General features: G+C 37.8%; 1 protein-coding gene across 13 annotated transcripts in view; it reads left to right on the top strand.

Annotated features, from left to right (window-relative positions):
- HACE1 (HECT domain and ankyrin repeat containing E3 ubiquitin protein ligase 1) overlaps positions 1–20,101 on the top strand; it is a 125,033-nt gene that overhangs the window by 14,912 nt on the left and 90,020 nt on the right. For 4 of the 13 annotated variants that reach the window (XM_054557918.2, XM_054557915.2, XM_054557916.2 and 1 more), the window contains exons 5-7: positions 1,942–2,017; positions 2,559–2,606; positions 12,033–12,164. The exons of 1 other annotated variant lie outside the window; for it this stretch is intronic. In XM_054557918.2, coding sequence (XP_054413893.1) covers positions 1,942–2,017; positions 2,559–2,606; positions 12,033–12,164 — 256 coding nt within the window. Of the gene's footprint in view, positions 1–1,941; positions 2,018–2,558; positions 2,607–12,032; positions 12,165–20,101 lie in introns of those variants that run through there. 8 more of the 13 variants (XM_002817193.4, XM_009242112.4, XM_054557920.2 and 5 more) reach the window with 4 other exon arrangements.

Below are 20,101 nucleotides of genomic sequence, written 5' to 3'. Positions count from 1 at the left end.
GCTTAGTACTGAGTTGATTAAAGAAATATGATATAATCCATGGTATGAAGATGTTTATGATCTAGTTGAATAAATAGTAATATATTCATGTATACTATATACTCTGCCATTCAAAGTAATGGCAAAAACCACCATTACTTTTGCACCAACCTCATATTATATTACTACTATATTTATTATATAATATGTACACAATACGTATGTATTTAACATACACACACTATATTGTATGTATTACTGTTTACTCACTGGACTATTTACCACTGAACTATACACTTAAAAATGGTTGTGATGGGGGCCGGGCATGGTGGCTCATGCCTGTAATCCCAGCACTTAGGGAGGCTGAGGCAGGCGGATTGCCTGAGGTCAGGAGTTCAAGACCAGCCTGGCCAACATGGTGAAACCCAGTCTCTACTAAAAATACGAAAAATTAGCTGAGCATGGTGGTGGGCGCCTGTAATCCCAGCTACTCGGGAGGCTGAGGCAGAATTGCTTGAACCCAGGAGGCAGAGGTTGCAGTGAGCCTAAATTGTGCCATTGCACTCCAGCCTGGGCAACAAAAGTGAAACTGTCTCAAAAAAAAAAAAAAAAGGTTGTGATGGAGGCTGGGTGCAGTGGCTCACGCCTGTAATCCCAGCACTTTGGGAGGCTGAGGGGGGTGGATCACCTGATGTCAGGAGTTCGAGACCAGCCTGTCCAACATGGTGAAACCCTGTCTTTACTAAAATATACAAAAATTAGCCTGGCATGGTGATGCATGTCTGTAGTCCCAGCTACTCGGGAGGCTGAGACAGAAGAATTGCTTGAACCTGGGAGGCGGAGGTTGCAGTGAGCCGAGATCGCGTCAGTGCACTCCAGCCTGGGCAACGAAGAGTGAAACTCTGTCTCAAAAAAAACAAAAGGTTTATGATGGGCCACCGTGGTGGCTCATGCCTGTAATCCCCGCACTTTGGGAGGCCGAGGCGGGCAGATCACGAGGTCAAGAGATCAAGACCATCCTGGCCAACATGGTGAAACCCCGTTTCTACTAAAAATACAAAATTAGCTGGGCATGGTGGCGCATGCCTGAAATCCTAGCTGCTTGGGAGGCTGAGGCAGGAGAATCACTTGAACCCGGGAGGCGGAGGTTGCAGTGAGCAAAGATCTGCCACTGCACTCCAGCCTGAGCAACAAGAGCGCAGCTCCATCTCAGAAAAAAAAAAAAAAAACCAAAGCCATACAAAAACTAGCTGGCATGGTGGCACACACCTGTAGTCCCAGCTACTTGGAAGGCTGAGGCAGGAGAATCACTTGAACCCGGGAGGCAGATGTTGTAGTGAACCAAGATCGCGCCACTGCATTCCAGCCTGGCAAGACTCTGTCTCAAAAAAAAAAAGTTATGATGGCAAATTTTATATGTATTTTACCACGATACAAGTAACTTAAAAAAAAAAGAATCTGTACCTTCCCCTCCTCACCCTCCACTGAGTAGAGGGATGCATAGACATGCGTTTTTATTGATATTCTGAGTATGGTTTTATAACATCTTAGTGTTTTAAATATTTTCCTGTCAAGAATGTAGGTAGGATACAATGTTGAGACATTGTTTTTCTCTATCCATTCCCTTCCATTAGACTTAATACATTTCTAATGTATATTACTATTTCATGAACTTAGTCAATACTAGAAATTTCTCTACAGTTTGAATGATGATTTGTCCCAATGATATGAAAACCTGACTGTGTCATTGTTTTATCCTGTTATCTTTGAGTCATAGAAGCAGTTTTGTATCTTGCGTCAAGTAGTGTTTGTTTAAATATTGCAGATATGGCTTGATATTACAGATAAAGATGTTATGATGTCATCAGCTGTTATTGATTGTTGCTAATATTTCAGTAAATTAATTGTCATTTGCATATTTTTTTTTAGTACCAGTTATCCATGACTCTTTTTTCTTTTCAGGCAGAAGAAATGTATGAGTAAATTATTAGAATATAGCGCTGATGTCAACATTTGTAATAATGAAGGCCTTACAGCAGTAAGTGCTATCAATTTCATCTGATGTTTTAAAAGTATGTTTAGAAAATGATATTGAATGTGACAGTTAGGCAAAGTGTAGTACAAGTGTTTCTGCAAGTTACTTTTTTTTGAGACGGAGTCTCGCTCTGTCACTCAGGCTGGAGTGCGGTGGTGTAATCTGTGCTCACTGCAATTTCCGCCTCCTGGTTCAAGCGATTCTTGTGCCTCAGCCACCCAAGTATCTGGGATTACAGGTATGCGCCACCATGCCCAGATAATTTTTATGTTTTTAGTAGAGGTGGGGTTTCACCATGTTGGCCAGGCTGGTTTCTAACTTCTGGCCTCAAGTGATTCACCTGTCTCGGCCTCTCAAAGTGCTGGGATTATAGGCGTGAGCCACCGCACCTGGCCTGTGTTACTTCTTTATAGGGATTAAGAAGGTGTAGAATGATTTGAGATAAAGTTTTAAGCTATATTAAGATAAGTTATGGCTTACCATATTTCTCTCTTCTCCTTTTTAAGTTTATGACTTTTGTTTATTTTGAAACTTATTCCCCTAGCCTTTGTCACTGACTTTCAAGGGACTTCTTAGGAGCATCTCTGCTGAGGTGTGTTATGTGTTCATTCTTGGAGAGCTGTTTTTCATTATGTTCTTTTAAGTACTTTTAATATGTTCATTGTAGAATTAAGATAGCTAGCCAGAAAGGAAGAAAAAAGGTAACAGAGGGAATGAGCACTCCCTGTATTCCTTGCATTCTTAGATAATCACGGTTAAAAAAAAAAAACTTTTGTATTTTTAGTAGAGACGGGGTTTCACCATGTTGGCCAGGCTGGTCTTGAACTCCTGACCTCAGGTGATCCACCCGCCGGCCTCCCAAAGTGCTGGGATTACAGGTGTGAGCCACTGTGCCCAGCCAATAAAACCTTTTTTTAGAGACAGGGTCTCATTGTCACCCAGGCTGCAGTGTAGTGGCATGATCATAGCTCACTGCAACCTCAAACTTGGGCTCAAGAAATCATCCAGCATCATCCTTCCAAGTAGCTGGGACTATAGGTGTGTCTTACTACCCTTGGCTAGTATATTTTATATGTTTTTGTAGAGGTGAGGTCCTGCTTTGATGCCCAGGCTAGTCTTGAACTCTTGGCCTCAAGCAGTCCTTTCACTTCTGCATCCCAAAGATAAAATTATTGTTAACATTTTGTCCTATTATTAGACTTATATTTTATATAAAGTAGTATTGGCCATTTTGCCATACCACTTTCTTTGCAAAAGTAAGTTTATATATTTTTGAATCACATGGAGGTGGTATGGGATATTGCTGAAGACATTGTTGAAATCCCAAAGTTTTAACCAAATTGTCATTATTTAATGGAGCATTATTAATTTTAGAGGTAGAGATAACAGAATTATGTTACTGTTGAGCAGTTGTTTTGAAATCATGGCAGAAAATGTTGTTTTATTTATTAAATTATACATTCCTTTGATAGTATTTATATTTTGAATCTTTTAACTTTTGAATAAAGAATAATTTGAATATTTACTTACCATGCTGGTTTTCAAGGCTTTTATGATTAAAAATTGGGGAATAAGGTATAGAAAAACAACTTTCCTAAAATTTTGAATGGCTTATTATAGAATAAACTCAATCATGATTATTATATGGAATCTACAATTCCTGTAAAAAATTCAGATTTTGTTATGTATTAATAATATAATACCACCTATTCTGTAAGGAAAGACTGTATTCTGAATATCCATAGGATGCTTAATGACACGGTATGTGCAACAGAGGGTTATGAAACCCTAGAAATGACATAGATCTTTCCTTAGGACACTAACCAGTTTAGGCATGATGGTTCAGTGTTAATATAATCTGTTTTAATTGCATAAGATGTTTTCTGTTAATTTCTTCCCTTCCTTCCTGTACTTTAAGGGAGGTGGAATAGAAAATTTGTAAAAATAAAATTTTTATTTAACAAAATTATTCATGTATGTATTTAAAGAACCAAATATTCTACCTGGCTTGTAGAAAACTGTCTCTCGGCCTTCCTCCCCAACTCCAAACTTCCCACTCCCTAAACAACTTCTCTCAGCTTTTTTTTTTTTTTTGAGACAGAGTCTCACTGTCGCCCAGGCTGGAGTGCAATGGCGTAATCCCAGCTCATTGCAACTTCCACCTCCCAGGTTCAAGTGATTCTCCTGCCTCAGCCTCCTGAGTAGCTGGGATTATAGGCGCCTGCTACCACGCCCAGCTAATTTTTTTTTTTGAGACGGAGTTTCACTCTTGTTGCCCAGGCTGGAGTGCAGTGGTGCTATCTTGGCTCACTGCAACCTCCACTTACCGGGTTCAAGCAATTCTCCTGCCTCAGCCTCCTGAGTAGCTGGGATTTCAGGCATGTGCCACCACGTCCGGCTAATTTTGTATTTTTAGTAGAGACGGGGTTTCTCCATGTTGGTCAGGCTGGTCTTGAACTCCTGACCTCAGGTGACCCACCAGCCTCGGCCTCCCAAAGTGCTGGGATTACAGGTGTGAGCCACCGTACCCAGCCTTTTTTTTGTATTTTTAAGAGACGGGGTTTTACCATGTTAGCTAGGCTGATCTCGAACTCCTGACCTCAGGTGATCCACCAGCCTTGGCCACCCAAAGTGCGGGGATTACAGGTGTGAGCCACCGCGCCCAGCCTCTCTCAGCTATTTTAATGGATTTTAAAATGTTGTCTCTATATCTAAATAGCATGCTAAATGCTACTTCCTGGTTTTTTGGTTTTAGGTATCAGCTGTTGACTTTCTGGAAGATGAGGCTATTGTTCTCTTTTTCAGCCCCTCCTCCCACCCTGTGGTGTATAAGCACATTAGCCTTGTATCCCTCCAATACAATTATTGTAATTTTAGTTAGATCATTTTTGTGTGTTATTATTTTTTTGTGTACACGAAAACTATTCATAGTTAAGCCAAATAGTTGGTTATAGTTGCTTTCCTTTCTTGCATAACATTTTATTTTCCCTGTAGTTAATGATTGTCTTTTTTTAAAAATTAAGATAATTATAGATTCACATGCAGTACTAAGAAATAATAGAGAGAGAGAGATGCCCTGCACTTTTTGCTGAGTTTCCTCCAGTGGTAACATTTTGCAAAACTATAGTATAATATTACAGTAAGGACATGGACATTGATACAATCCATCTTACTGAGATTTCCTCAGTTTTATTTTATTTTATTTTTTTGAGACAGAGTCTCGCTCTGTTGCCCAGGCTGGAGTGCAGTGGTGCTATCTCAGCTCACTGCAACCTCCGCCTCCTGGGTTCAAGCAATTCTCCTGCCTCAGTCTCCCGAGTAGCTGGGACCACAGGTGTGCGTCACCATGCCCAACTAATTTTTGCATTTTTAGTAGCGATGGGGTTTCATGATGTTGGCCAGGCTGGTCTTGAGCTCCTGACCTCAGGTGATCTACCTGCCTTGGCCTTCCAAAATGCTGGGATTACAGGTGTGAGCCACCATGCCTGGCCTTCCTCAGTTTTAATTGTATGTGTGTGTGTATGTTTATGTATTTTAAGTTCTATTCATTTTTATTACCTGTGTAGGTTACCTGTGTAGTTTTATTACCTGTGTACATAGTCAATATTCTGAATATTTCTAACACCACAGAGATATGTCATGTTGCCCTTTTGTAACCATACCTTTCCCTTTGTCCTTCACATCCCATGGCTAACCTATAGCAACCATTAATTTGTTCTCCATTAGTCATTTCAAGAATGTTGCAGAGATAGAACTATATTGTATGGAACCTTTGGGGATTGGCTTTTTTTGTTTGTCATATTCCCTGGAGACTTATCTAGGTTATACTTATCAATAGTTTGTTCCTTTATAATGCTGAATAGTATTCCATCCAGTAGTGGATATACCACCATGTGTTTGACTATTCACCTGTTAAAAGACATTTGGGTCACTTCTGGTTTGGGGCTATTATGAGTAAAGCTGTTAAAAACATTAGGGTACACATTTTTGTGTTAACATAATTTTTCGTTTTTCTGGGATAAATGTCCAGGAATGTAATTGTTTTCCATAGTGGCTATACTAATTCACATTCCCACCAAAAGCGTATGACAGTTCCTGTTTCTTGACATCCTTGCCAGCATTTCTTATTGCCTGTCTTTTGGATATAAACCATTTTAATAGGGGTGAGATGATACCTCATTGTAGTTTTGGTTTGCATTTCTTTGATGATCAGTGATGTTGAGCACCTTTTTATATACCTGTTTTCCAGTTGTATGTCTACTTTTGAGAAGTGTCTACTCAGATCTTTCATTCTTTTTTTAATCGAATTTTTTTTTTTTTTTTTTACTATGGAGTTGTTTGAGCTCCTTATATATTCTGGTTATTAATCCCTTGTCAGATGGATAGTTTGCAGTTATTTTCTCCCATTTTGTGGGTTGTTTCTTTACTTTGTTGATTGTTTCCTTTCCTGTGCAGAAGTATTTTAACTTGAAGTGATCCTATTTGTCCATTTTTGCTTTGGTTACTTTTGCTTTTACTTAAAAGCAAATTTACTCAAGAAATTTGCTCAAGGGTTATTACTCAAGAAAGCTTTGCCCAAACCAATGTCCTGGAGAGTTTCCCCAGTGTTTTATTTTAGTAGTTTCATGTCTTAGATTTAAGTTTTTAGTTAATTTTTATTTGATTTTTGTATATGGCAAGAGATATAGGAGCCTAGTTTCATTTTTTGTGTATGGATATCCAGTTTTCCCAGCACCATTTATCAAAGAGATGGTCCCTACCTCCAATGTGTGTTCTTGGCACCTTTGTAGAAAATGAGTTCACTGTAGATGTGTGGATTTATTTCTGGGTTCTCTGTTCTGTCCCATTGGTCTGTGTGTCTGTTTTTATACCAGTAACATGCTGTTTTGGTTACTATAGCTCTGTAGTATGATTTGAAGTCAGGTAATGATATTCCTCCAGTTTTGATCTTTTTACTCAGGATGGCTTTTGCTATTCTAGATCTTTTGTGATTCCATATAAATTTTAGAATTATCTTTTCTGTTTCTGTGAAGAATGTCATTGGTATTTTGATAGAGATTACCTTGAATCTATAGATTGCTTTGAGTAGTATGGACATTTTGACAGTATTGATTTTTCCAACCCTTAGGAATATTTTTCCATTTTTTGTGTGTGTCTTCTTCAGTTTCTTGCATCTTTTTTTATAGTTTTCTTTTAGACATCTTTCACTTCTTTGGTTAAGTTGATTCCTAGGTATTTTATTTTATTTGTAGCTGTCATAAATGGGATTACTTTCTTTACTTCTTTTTCAGGTTGTTTGCTGCTGACATCAGAATGCTACTGATTTTTGTATGTTGATTTCGTATTTTGCAACGTGCTTATTTACCAGTTGTAACAGTTTTTTGGTGGAGTCTAAGTTTTTCCAAATACAAGATCATATCATCTGCAGACAAGAATAATTTGACATCTTTTTTTCTAATTTGAATGTCCGTTATTTCTTTGTTTTGCCTGATTGCTCTAGCTAGGTCTTCCAGTACTGTTTCTAATAATGGTGTTAAGAGGGTCTTTTGAAGAGCAAAAGTTTTTTAACTTTGAAGTCAAATTGGTCAGTTTTTCGCATTATGGATCATGCTTTTGCTATCAAGAGCTCTTTGCCTAGCCCTCGATCCTGAAGATTGTCTCATATCTTTTTTTCTACAAGTTTTATGTTTCTGTGTTTTACATTTAAGTCTATGATCTCTTTTGAGTTACTGTTTGCATAAGTTATGAGGCTTAGGTCAAGGTTTACTTTTTTTTTTTTTTTGCCTGTGAATGTCCAGTACTAGCACTGTTTGTTGAAAAGGCTGTCCTTCCTGCATGAATTTGTTTTTGCATCTACCTCAAAAATCAGTTGGGCATATTTGTGTGGACCCACTTGTGGACTTTCTATTCATTCCACTGATCTGTGTGTCTCTGCTAATCTCTCTGCTAATACCACACTGTCTCGATTACTGTAGCTGTAAGTCTTTATACCAGGTAGAATAATTCCTCTCACTTTATTTTTCTTTGTCAAGATTGTGTTAGCCATTCTGATTCCTTTGCCTTTCCATATAAATTTTAGAATAAACTTGTCTATGTCTACAAAAAAACCTTGCTGGGATTTTGATTGGAGTTGCTTTAAACTGATAGGTCAATTTGGGGAGAATTGTTATCTTTACTGTGTTGATTGAGTCTTTTAATCCATAAACACAGTATATCTCCACACTTACTTAGGTCTTTGATTTTTTTCATTAGAATTTTGTACAGCACAGTCTAGGGATTTTGTGCATGTTTTGGTAAGCATATAACTCATTTTCTTTGGCATAATTATAAATGGCCTTGTGTTTTTAATTTGAGTTTATGCATGTTCAGATGGAAATGCAATTGGTTTTTGGTTTTGCAATCTTGCTGAACTCACTTATTAGTTCTGGGGGACTTTGGGCAAATTGCTTGGGATTTTCTACATAGGCAGTCATGTTGTCTGCATGTAGAGACAGTTATTTGTTTATTTATTTATTTAGACAGAGTCTCACTCTGTCACCCAGGCTACAGAGCAGTGGCGCAATCTCAGCTCACTGCAACCTCCGCCTGCTGGATTCAAGCAATTCTCCTGCCTTAGTCACCCGAGTAGCTGGGATTACAGGTGTGTGCCACCACACCCAGCTGATTTTTGTATTTTTAATAGAGACAAGGTTACACCATGTTGGCCAGGCTGGTCTTGAACTCCTGACCTCTAGTGATTCACCCGCCTCGGCCTCCCGAAATGCTGGGATTACAGGCGTGAGCCACCGCGCCAGGCCTTTCTTTCTTTCTTCCCAGTTTGTATGTCTTTTATATTTGTTTCTTGCCCTACTGCAACTTTATTACTTTAAAGTTTTCTTATAACTTTTTACTAATTCAATTCCAAGGCCTCTCTCAGCTTTGTAAATATCCTCTTAATATGTATTCAGTTCCTTTCATGTCCTTGATTTTGTCTTGAAGGAGTCTCTTAGGGAGACTTCTGTGCTCTCTTGACTGGGTTGGTTGATACCTAGGTCTGCTGCACAGTTGTTTGGAATGTCTCATCATCATCCTGGGGATTCCTTTTGCTTTTTTCTTCCTTTGGGTTCTCTGTTATATGGGTCTCATATCCATCTTTTCTGATAACTATTCTGTCACTCTGATGGAGCACAACCCTGAGAGTTGCCTGAGAGTGTGCATGGGAGATGTGTTGCCACCTTGCATGTTTGATGTGACTTGAGTCTTTGAGTCTGATTATGTAATTGACAGTTTAGCTGACAATCTAGACGAGACATCATTTTTCCTTAGAATTTTGAAAGCATTGCTTTGTTGTCTTCTAGCTTTGTTTTGAAGTTTAGTGCTATTTGGATTCTTGATTCTTTATATGAAACCTGTTTTGATTTTTCTTTCTAGAAACTTATAGAATCTACTTTGTCCTTAGTGTTCTAAAATCCTGTGATTATTATGTCTTGGTTTGGATTTATTTTATCCATTTTGCTGGATAATATTGAGACCCTATCAACCTGGAAACTCATGTAATGGGAACTTATGAGAAATATTCATAAATTATTACTTTCATGATTTCTTTTTCTGTCTTTTCTCTGTTTTATTTTTTCCCCAACTCCTATTATTTAAATGTTAGACCTATTCACACTAGCCCTTTAATTTTCCTACTTTTTCTCATTTCTTCATTTCTTTTCTTTGTACTTTTAGGGAGACTTCCTCAATATTATCTCCTAATTCTTCTTTTGAGTTTGCACGTCTCTATCATAGTATTAATTTCCAAGAGTTTTTTTTCCTTGTCTCTTTCAAAAAATGGTATCCTTTTCTCATTTCAGGGATGCAATCAGTATGTTCTCTCTCTGACAATATTAAATATAGTTTTTTCTTGAATATTCATGGTTCCTTTTCCCCCTACTTTTTGCTTTAAAAAAATTTTGTAGTTTGTCTTTCAAATTAGATGCGTTTATCAAATGTTTGGTGGAAATGGAAAAAGCTATTTGAAGGCTGTCAGCATGAGTGAGGTTTGTTCACTAGAGGCTTCAGTGTAGGATGATCTCCTTGGACATTTGCCTCTTAGACCTTTCCAGTGTCGATTTCTTTAGGCATTTACTCTTGAGCTGGTCATATTCCTCAGAGAAGACTCTTCCAGCTGCCCGGAAGATGTTAACAGTCTGCGTGCTGGATAGAGAAGAATGCTTTGTAAAATCAATATTCAATATTTAAACTTGCACTTAATCTCCCCTTTTTAGTGTGGTATTCTTTGTTCAACGTGCCTGGTGTCTCTTACCTAGAGACTGTTTTCAAGCCTCTTGCATTCCATCTGATTGAGTGGGGGCCATTACTGGCCTTGCACAGTTGGGGAGGGGTAGAGATATGAGGCTCTAAATCTTCTTAAATAAACTTTCAACCTCTTTTCAAGAGGTGCATGGTACTTACTATTGATTCTTGAGCCTTTTGGGAGTCCTGTGATCTGAATCACATTTTTTGGGGGGGTTTCTCTAATACGGGTGTAGCATTCTGACAAGTCAACAAGTATAATCTGACAAGATAAAAAGCATCATCTACTTTCTTTGCTTCCAAAACTTGCTGTTCTCTCCCCTGTATCTTTATGGATCTAGTCTTTTAAGGAAATACTCTTTACTGTCATTTCCGTGGAGTTTAGGGAAGAAGTAGAGACTGATGCATGGATTAAACCTGCCATCTTTTTAATGAAAAAAAAAATAATGTGAAAAATTAATGGATAGCGTAGTCCAAAGTTTTAACATTGATTATCTTTGAATGGTAGACTTATAGGTGTTTTATATATTTTTTATCCTCCTTTTTTTATTTATGTAAGATACATGTGTTACTTGTAAAATACAGGAAGTAAGGAATATAGCATTGCTATGTTAATTACTTTTTAACTTATGTTTGCTTCTGGGAAAAGAAAAATATCTAACACCTTTTCTCCAGAGACAAACTATGCATAGAGTCCAGGATTATCTGAGAAGCAGAGTATTTGATGATCGGAAGCTTAGTATATTTACTGTTTTGAACAATTGTGAGTTATTTTAAAACAATTTTTTTTTTTTTTTTGGAGACAGATTGTCATTCTGTCACCCAGGTAGGAGTGCAGTGGCACAATCATAGCTCATTATAGCCTCAAACTCCTGGGCTCAAGGGATCCTCCCACCTTAGCATCCCGAAAAGCTAGGACCATAGGTGTATGCCACCATGCCCAGCTAATTTTTTTTTTTTTTTTTTGAGACAGAGTCTTGCTGTGTTGACAGGCTGGAGTGCAGTGGCACGATCTCAGCTCACTGCAACCGCCGCCTCCTGGGTTCAAGTGATTCCCCTGCCTCAGCCTCCCAAGTAGCTGGGATTACAGGCACGCACCACCATGTCCAGCTAATTTTTTGTATTTTAGTAGAGACAAGGTTTCACCATGTTGGCCAAGATGGTCTTGATCTCCTGACCTTGTGATCCGCCTGCCTCAGCCTCCCAAAGTTCCGGGATTAGAGGCGTGAGCTACCGCGCCCGGCTGCCCAGCTAATTTTTAAATTTTTTGTAGAGACAGGTTCTTGCTACATTGCCCAGGCTGATTTTGAACTCGTTGCTTCAAGCAATCCTCCTGCCTCAACTTCCGAAAGTGCTGAGATTACAAACGTGAGTCACCACTTGCAGCCCCACTGAGTTACTGATTTTGAAATCTGTGGTAATGTAATCTGCATCTTGATACAGAAGTTTTCCTCATACAAAATGTAGTGTCAGCTATTTAGGAGGCTGAGGCAGGAGGATCACTTGAGCCCAGGAGTTTGAGTCCAGTCTGAACAACATAGCAAGACCCCAACTCTAAAAAACCCCCAAACCTGTAAATAAAACTTAAACAAATTAAAAAAAGGAAAAAAATGACATGGACTTAAAATACCTTTAGATTTGCATGAGCAAATCACGCCCAGCTGAGAAATAACATTATTTATCTGCTGTTTTTATATGAAACACTATTACACAAATGTTAAGTAACTAAATGGCTTCACAGATACATTGGCTGGCTGTGAATGGGCGGACAGAACTACTCCATGACCTTGTACAGCATGTCAGTGATGTTGATGTTGAGGATGCCATGGGGCAGACAGCACTGCATGTTGCCTGCCAGAACGGTCACAAGACGGTAAGTTGAGCCATGAGGACTTTAAGCTGCATGTGTTTGTTTTTAAAAATTGAATTCATGAAAACTTTTTCACTGTGCATATTTGGGAACATGAAGCATTACAGCAAAATCTTATTTTCTGCATCATATGGACTTTTTTTTTGAGACAGGGTCTCACTTTATTGCCCAGGCTGGAGTGCAATGGTGGGATCCTAGCTCACTGCAGCCTTATACTCCTGGGCTCAAGTGATCCTCCCACCTCAGACTCACGTGATCCTCCCACCTCAGACTCACGAGTAGCTGGGATTACATGCGTGAACCACTGCACCTGGCCCATATGGACTTCTGATAAATATATTCTGTATGGTTAGAAGAAATAGAAAATAGTGCTTTTGGGCTGGGAGCCGTGGCTCACAGCTGTAATCCCAGCACTTTGGGAGGCTGAGATGGGTGGGTCTCTTGAGCTCAGGAGTTCAGCCTGGGCAACATGGCGAAACCCCATCTCTACTAAAAATACAAAAAAATTTAGCTGGGTATGGTGGCATGCACCAGTAGTCCCAGCTATTCTGGAGGCTGAAGTGGGAGAATTGCTTGAGCTCAGGAGTCAGCGGTTGCAATGAGCTGAGATTGTGCCACTATACTCCAGCCTGGGTGACAGAGTGAGAGCCTGTCTCAAACAACAACAACAACAACAACAACAAACAGGAAAATAGTGCTTTTATATCTGTTCAAAATATTTGTAATTTGCATTTTGATTTTATTTCCAATTCATAGGTTTTAATAGCCGAACATACTAAATTTTTAAATGTAGTATATTCACATTTAATTTTAACATTTATAATGTTCATTCTGTTCTCAGTTTTAGCAAATAAAACTTCATATCTCATTTTATCTTTTGCCATTAAGCCTCAGTTTTGGAGATTAGATAGTGAGGAAAGTGAGCAATGACACTGGTTAATAGTATGAGTCAGGTTATCCTATTTTTCTGCTTGCATTGTGTATGATACAAGTAACAGTTCTTTTCTTTCTTTTTCTTTTCTTTCTTCTTCCTTCCTTCCTTCCTTCCCTCCTTCCCTCCTTCCTTCCTTCCTTCCTTCTTCTCTTCTCTTCTCTTCTGTTCTCTTTTCTCTTTTCTTTTCTTTTCTTTCTTTCTTTTTTTTTTTTTGATGGAGTCTTACTCTGTCCCCCAGGCTGGAGTGCAGTGGCGCCATCTCGGCTCACTCAGGATGGTCACTTAGCCAGGATGGTCTCAATCTCCTGACCTCATGATCCGCCCGCCTCGGCCTCCTAAAATGCTGGGATTACAGGTGTGAGCCACTGCACCCGGCCTCTTTCTTTTTTTTTTTTTTTGAGATGGAGGTTCGCTCTGTCACCCAGGCTGGAGTGCAGTGGCATAATCTCAGCTTACTGCAACCTCTGCCTCCCAGGTTTAAGTGATTCTTGTGCCTCAGCCTCCTAAGTAGCTGGGATTACAGGTGTGTGCCACCACACCCAGCTACTTTTTGTATTTTTAGTAGAGACGGGGTTTTGCCATGGTGGCCAGGCTGATCTTGAATTCCTGGTCTCAAGTGATCTGCCTGCCTCAGCCTCCCAAAGGTGTGAGCCATCGTGCTTGGCTATTTTCTTTCTTACTCTAGGTTTCTAAAATCATGCATTTGTTTTATGACAATGCTTTCCTGTTATTCCTGTGTCCAAACATTTGGCTTTTGAAATTGCTATTTCTCTCTCATTAAGAGACTTTACTGCCTTATATAAAGATTGCGAGTTCAAGATTTTAGATTGAATTTCTGCTTTGCTATAATTTTCTACCTTGTTTATGTTTTTAAGTTTTTTTTTTTAACATTTAACATTATTGGTAATAGAATGTACAGGTGTGTGCCAGTAGTCTCAGCTGTTTGGGAGGCTGAGGTGGAAAGGTCAAGATTAGGTGGAGAGATCCCTTTAGCCCTGGAATTGTGGGTTGTAGTGCGCTATGCTGGTTGGATGTCCACACTAAGTTTGGCATGAATATGGTGACCTTTCAGGATGCCAGATTGCTTAAGGAAAGGTGAACCAGACCAGGTCAGAAACAGCAAGTCAAAACCCCCATGCTGGTCTGTTTGTAGGATCATGCTAGTGAATTGCCACTGTATCTCATCTCTTAAAAAAAAACAAAAAAAAAATGTAATTTATTTTCTTGCTGACCATAATAACGACAACAAAACCAACTCAAAACAGTCAGTACCATTAAATACAAGGATACGAAGTTTGTTTATTTTTTTGGTTACAAACTTTCTGAGTCTTATCTCTTGTTGGGAGAACGGAGAATTCCTAGTGGAATCTGGATTTTTATCTCTTCAAACACTTTTTCCTTAACCTGGTTTCAGGATGTATGATCACAATTCACAGAATATTGGACTTCTTCAAGATAGTAGACGAAGGTGACATTGTCTTATGTTTAATATGGTGTTGGAAAAATGGAGGGTTATAGGATCCTTTTTCTGTTTCCTGGAATTTTTTCTGGACACCATTGTTCATTTGCATTTTTTGTCTTTTATCATCTGAAAACCAATGCAGTGTTTTCAAGTATATTCTCATTAGTTTTTACTTAGAGTCAATATTATTAAATTTAAAATGTATTCTATGTGGGAAAAAAAGATGTGAAATGTCCTAATCTTGAGTGACCCAGGTTTTTTTGTTTTTTTTTATTTTTTTATTATTATTATACTTTAAGTTTTAGGGTACATGTGCACAATGTGCAGGTTAGTTACATATGTATACATGTGCCATGCTGGTGTGCTGCACCCATTAACTCGTCATTTAGCATTAGGTATATCTCCTAATGCTATCTCTCCCCCCTCCCCCCACCCCACAACAGTCCCCAGAGTGTGATGTTCCCCTTCCTGTGTCCATGTGTTCTCATTGTTCAATTCCCATCTATGAGTGAGAACATGTGGTGTTTGGTTTTTTGAAGTGACCCAGGTTTTTAAGGCACTATTGCATATTAGAGAATGAGTCCAGCTGATAGCTCTCAGAGGACAGAAGAGCACCTACTTTAATATAAATACCCTTTGCTATAACAGATGAGCAGAGTGTCATTTACTAAGACTTGCACACCCTACCTGTTGCCCAGGAACTTGGATAGGAAAATACTGGGATTCAGATTAGGAAAAGATTTATAAAAGCTAATTTTAGCTGCTTCGAACCAGTATAGAAGCAAGAATTACTAAGAAAACCTTGTTCAAAACATGTGCATTAGAGGCTGCATTAAAAATTTAGAATTGCCTTCTGAAGTTACTGAAAATTAGGTGGTATAAGTATAATATACTCCATATGGTTTACAACCTAAAGCAAGTGTGGTAAAATAATGGAGAATTCCTCATAATCAGATGCCTTTGAACAATTGTATTCTCAGAAGATTTATAGGGAGTCTGACTTCATTGTGGTGATGAGTTTCACAGAATGACATTTTGCAGAGTAGAGGAGGAAGGGTACAAAAAGTCATGTTGACTTGTGGTTGATTATGTAATGGCCAACGGGATTTATTCTGTCATAGTTGGTCAATTATAGTTACCTGCAATGATCATATACAGGTAAAGGGCATGCTTAGCACTGATTATTTTCTGAATCGTTACCTATGATGATCATAGAAACATAAAGGGAATGCTTGGCACTGATTATTTTCTGAATCATTGTATGTATCTTTATTCCTTTTTCAATTAGGACAAGAGGGAATCTTGAAAAATTACTCTATTTCTTTGCCTCCTGGCTGAATTATAGTTCTACAAATCTGTGTTCATGGTTGTGCTAATACTGCCTGTTTCAGAATTACTCATATATTTCTGGGACACATTCACATCTCAGTGTATAAGTGTATTGTTTTATCTTGAGTTGCATGTGATTTACTGGGCTATGAAATATGATGTTATAGGATAAAGGTTACTGATTTATTAAAAACCATTTGTATATCTTTCCGTAAGTTGAACACTGAGTGTATAATGCTTTGTCAGGTATCCTAGTGACTCAGTGGCAAGTCAGAATGGCCTTTTTGTTGTTCAGAACTGGTGTCCATGTAGACATATACCAGTGCATGTAAGTTTCAATATTTTATTTTTAAGCTTAGGAGCTTACATAATTCTGATTATATATATTTTATAGAATAAAATAGAAAACTTTAAATGGGGAAGAAATTCCGTTAAGAAATAAAGCACATGAGCTCTTTTCAAAGAGGCATGGATGATAAATCCTCTGAAATTCGCCTTCTAATCTCATTTTAGAGTAAATCTGAGGGGTGCATGAAAACATTTAGAGCAACTAGCTAAGTGCCCTAAAACTTTGTAGAATATATAGCTAAATGCTATATTCTTGCTTCAATGACAAGAAGTGCTTTTTCAAATTTATATTACATTTTTTAAGGATAAAAGATTCGGAAGATTCATTTTTGTCATAACTAAGAAATTGAGTAATCTTAGGTATGATTTCGTATAGATGCAGCTGTTGCATTAGAGGTAAACATGATAAAGGTCTCATTTTCCTCTTGGAAGGAAGTGGTTTGGGCAGTTGAAGAGTGCACTCTGTTTTTTGTCATTGTAGCATAATAGCACCATGATTTTAAACTACTTCTATCTGTATTTAATAATGATCAGATGAAAGGAATCTTAACAACTTCTTAATAATTTTATTTTTATATAACTTTTCTTAGATCAACTGTTAAACTCCATTCTTAGCTGTATAATATCAGAATTCTGGTATGTCTTTGGATACTAATTTCAAAAAATCATTTCAAAATTTGGTTATTCAACTGGAGATGATATAATTTTACTGGTGATATAATTAAGGAAAATGTGAACACTTTGGAAGGCATTTAACAGCAATAATACCTACTGCTATTATGATTGTTATTAATATGCGTGATGTGATTCTGTAAAAGTACACAGATCAGTGTCTAGACCCTTTATTTATTTATGCTTATACAAGAAGCTGGGCCCAGTGTCTTGTTTTTTAATTTCAGTTTTAGAAAGTTGAGTAAAACCTAACACTATTCTCTGTAGGTATAATTTATTAACACTTTTTGGACCATAAATTAAACCTAGTTTTCGGTAACTTTTTCTTTAAGATTTATAAATGTGTTGAATTGCCAAAAATGATTAATTACAGTCTTCTCAGAATAACGTGGATTTAGAAACCGTAGGGAACTGTCAAATAGTTCAGTCTAAATTTCTGTAAGTTAGATTACATGGCAGGATTAGTTAGGGACTAATTTGTAATTAATTTAAAAATAAATTTCATTTTTATCAGAATAAACCTTATTAAGTTTATGTAACTAAATACAAAGCTTCACAAACAACATAAAATGATAGTTGAACCCTTAGTATAATAGACTATATTAGATAGAACTGACTGCATTTTTTTACTAAAATCATAGACTTGTTAAGGAACAGTGCTCAACTACGTTCAGTCAGCTCTCTTGGTGTCTTTAGCCCGCTTCCAAGTTTTTCATCCAGTTATGGACAGCCATGCAAACTTAATTGAAAACATTTTCCAAACATTAAGTAGATTCAGCCTTGAGGCACAAAGGTAGGTAGACTAACATTTCAGAGTATATTTCTAGGGTCAGAGTAATTGTATTTATTCTAATGCTAGAATTCTCCTTTAATCATTTCTAAGAAGTTGAAGCAAATAGTAGAAAGTTCTCTTACCACTGTTACTTTTATAACACAACCAGATGATAATGATTTTTGCTGGATACTGTGTAAGAGTTCAAAGTTCTCAATAGGTGAAGGTGGACAGGTTTCTAGAGAAGACGTGTGTAAACCTAAACCAGTCACTGATTAGTGAGTTGGAAGTTTTACTTAGTGTGTAAGTTATTTGTGCATTGCCATAACACATGTCATCAGAATTATTTTTAATAAAAAAATTAAGTAAGGACACTTTTTTTGTTGTTTGGTCTCCTTTTAGCTAGTGATAATACCACAACTTTGATTTTTACTTAGAGTTTTATTATTGAATATCTATTCCTTTTTACTTTGATCAGTGTTTTGAGAGTTGACATTGATAAAGTAGGGCTGCCTTGGATTTCTTGCTTTGTAATTTAGCAGTGTATTGGGCACAGGTGGTCTTGGTTAGTCACTGCCTTCAATTAAATGACTTGAGATTGACCTACACATTAGGTTTGTACGTTCCTTTTCCATTCAGCATATTGTTTTATCACTTGAAAGGTTATGAAGTCTGTTGAAATATGTTATTTCTTCTTGAGGATCTCTTGAAGGCCATATGAAAATCCCCTATGCTTTTCTTTTTTGGTTCCTCCGCAATAGTTTCTTATTCTGTAAGGAGGAGGGAACCCCATTCTAGATAATCAATGACTAGGGGAATGGATAGTTTTTTTGGTGGGGAGAAGAGGGGCAGAATTGGGCAGGGAATTTGCAATTGTAAATTTTTTAAAAAGTCTGTTTTGTCGATCCAATTTTAGGCATATAGCTGTTAAAATTATGTATATTAATGTAGCATAGCTCTTAAAATTATGTATATTAACTTGAAAAATACATAGGTAATCATTTATCAGTCACATATTTATGTTGGCATGCTTTTACGTGTTTGCATTTAGTAAATTGTAAGCCACTGTGCTTAATTTTAGCAAGTAAATGAGAAGCCATATAATTTTAAAAATAGAAGGTATGACCATCATTGTAAATCACAATTGTTAGGTTTTTTGGACTTCATGGCTTGTAGATCAGTGCATTTTTCACAGAAGTATTTGTGGGATTTTAGAGGCAAGAAATTTGCTAAAATAAATTGAATCCAAATCATAGAAAATCCTGGTTTATTTTTCTGGATAGCACTGATCACCATCTAGTACACTACAAATTTTGTTTATTTACATCTTGTCACTTTATCTTCCCTTTCTACTATAAACTTCATGAAGGCAGGTTTTTTTGTCTGTTTTGTTCATTGTTGTAACTTGAGTATCTAGAGTAGTGCATAGCACGTAATTTAGAGCAGTGGTCTCTAACCTTTTTGGCACTAGGGCCCAGTTTCATGGAAGACAAGTTTTCCACAGTCAGAAGTCGGGGGGATGGTTTTGGGATGAAACTGTTCCACTTCAGATCATCAGGCATTAGATTCTCACAAGGAACTTGTGCCTAGATCCCTTTCATGGGCAGCTCACAATAGAGTTCATGCTCTTATGAGAATCAAATGTTGCTGCTGATCCAACAGGAGGCAGAGCTCAGATAGTGATGCTCACTTGCCTGCCACTCACCTCCTGCTGTGAGGCCTGGTTCCTGATTTATAGTAGTGCATAACACATTATCTAGAGGAGGGCATAGCACATAATGGGTATAGATTTTTGTTGAAAGATGGAAGAAACTGGTGGAGGGTGTCCAGATTCTTGGCATTTTGAACAAAGAATTGGACAAAATGCACAAACAAGTAAAGAATGAAGCAGCAAAAGCAGATATTTATTGAAAACAAAAGTACACTCTACAGGGTGGGAATTGGCCCCAGCAGCTGCTCAAGGTTCTGGATACAGAATCTTCTGGGGTCTAAATACCCTGTATATGTTTCCCATTGGCCACTTGGTGTTCACCTCATGTAAATGAAATGGTGGCCTGCAATCAATCAGAGGCTGAAGTTACAAAAGTCACACCCCTATGCAAACATCTGATTGGTTGTGGGAAGCAACTAATCAGAGGCTAAAGTGAAGTTACAAAGTTGCACTTCTGTGCATTTGAAGACTTGGCCCTTAGTCTGATTGCTTGCACATAGCTACCTTCAGTTAGTCTGATTGGTTGCTATGTGCAGCCAATCAGAGGTTGGTTGCTGTGTGCAACCAATCCGAGGCTGAAGTGAAGTTACAGAGTTAGACTCCTATGCAAGCGTCTGATTGGTTGCTGTTTACAACCAATCAGTGGTACTTTCAATTTCCCATCTGCCTCGCAAAGAGGTGGGGGTTTGCAAAGGTCTCTGGTCCTTTTGTT

The sequence above is a fragment of the Pongo abelii genome, chromosome 5 (assembly GCF_028885655.2).
Source record: "Pongo abelii isolate AG06213 chromosome 5, NHGRI_mPonAbe1-v2.0_pri, whole genome shotgun sequence".
NCBI lineage: Eukaryota > Metazoa > Chordata > Mammalia > Primates > Hominidae > Pongo > Pongo abelii.
Note: the sequence above shows the minus strand (reverse complement) of the source record. Positions and strands in the feature narration are given on the sequence as shown.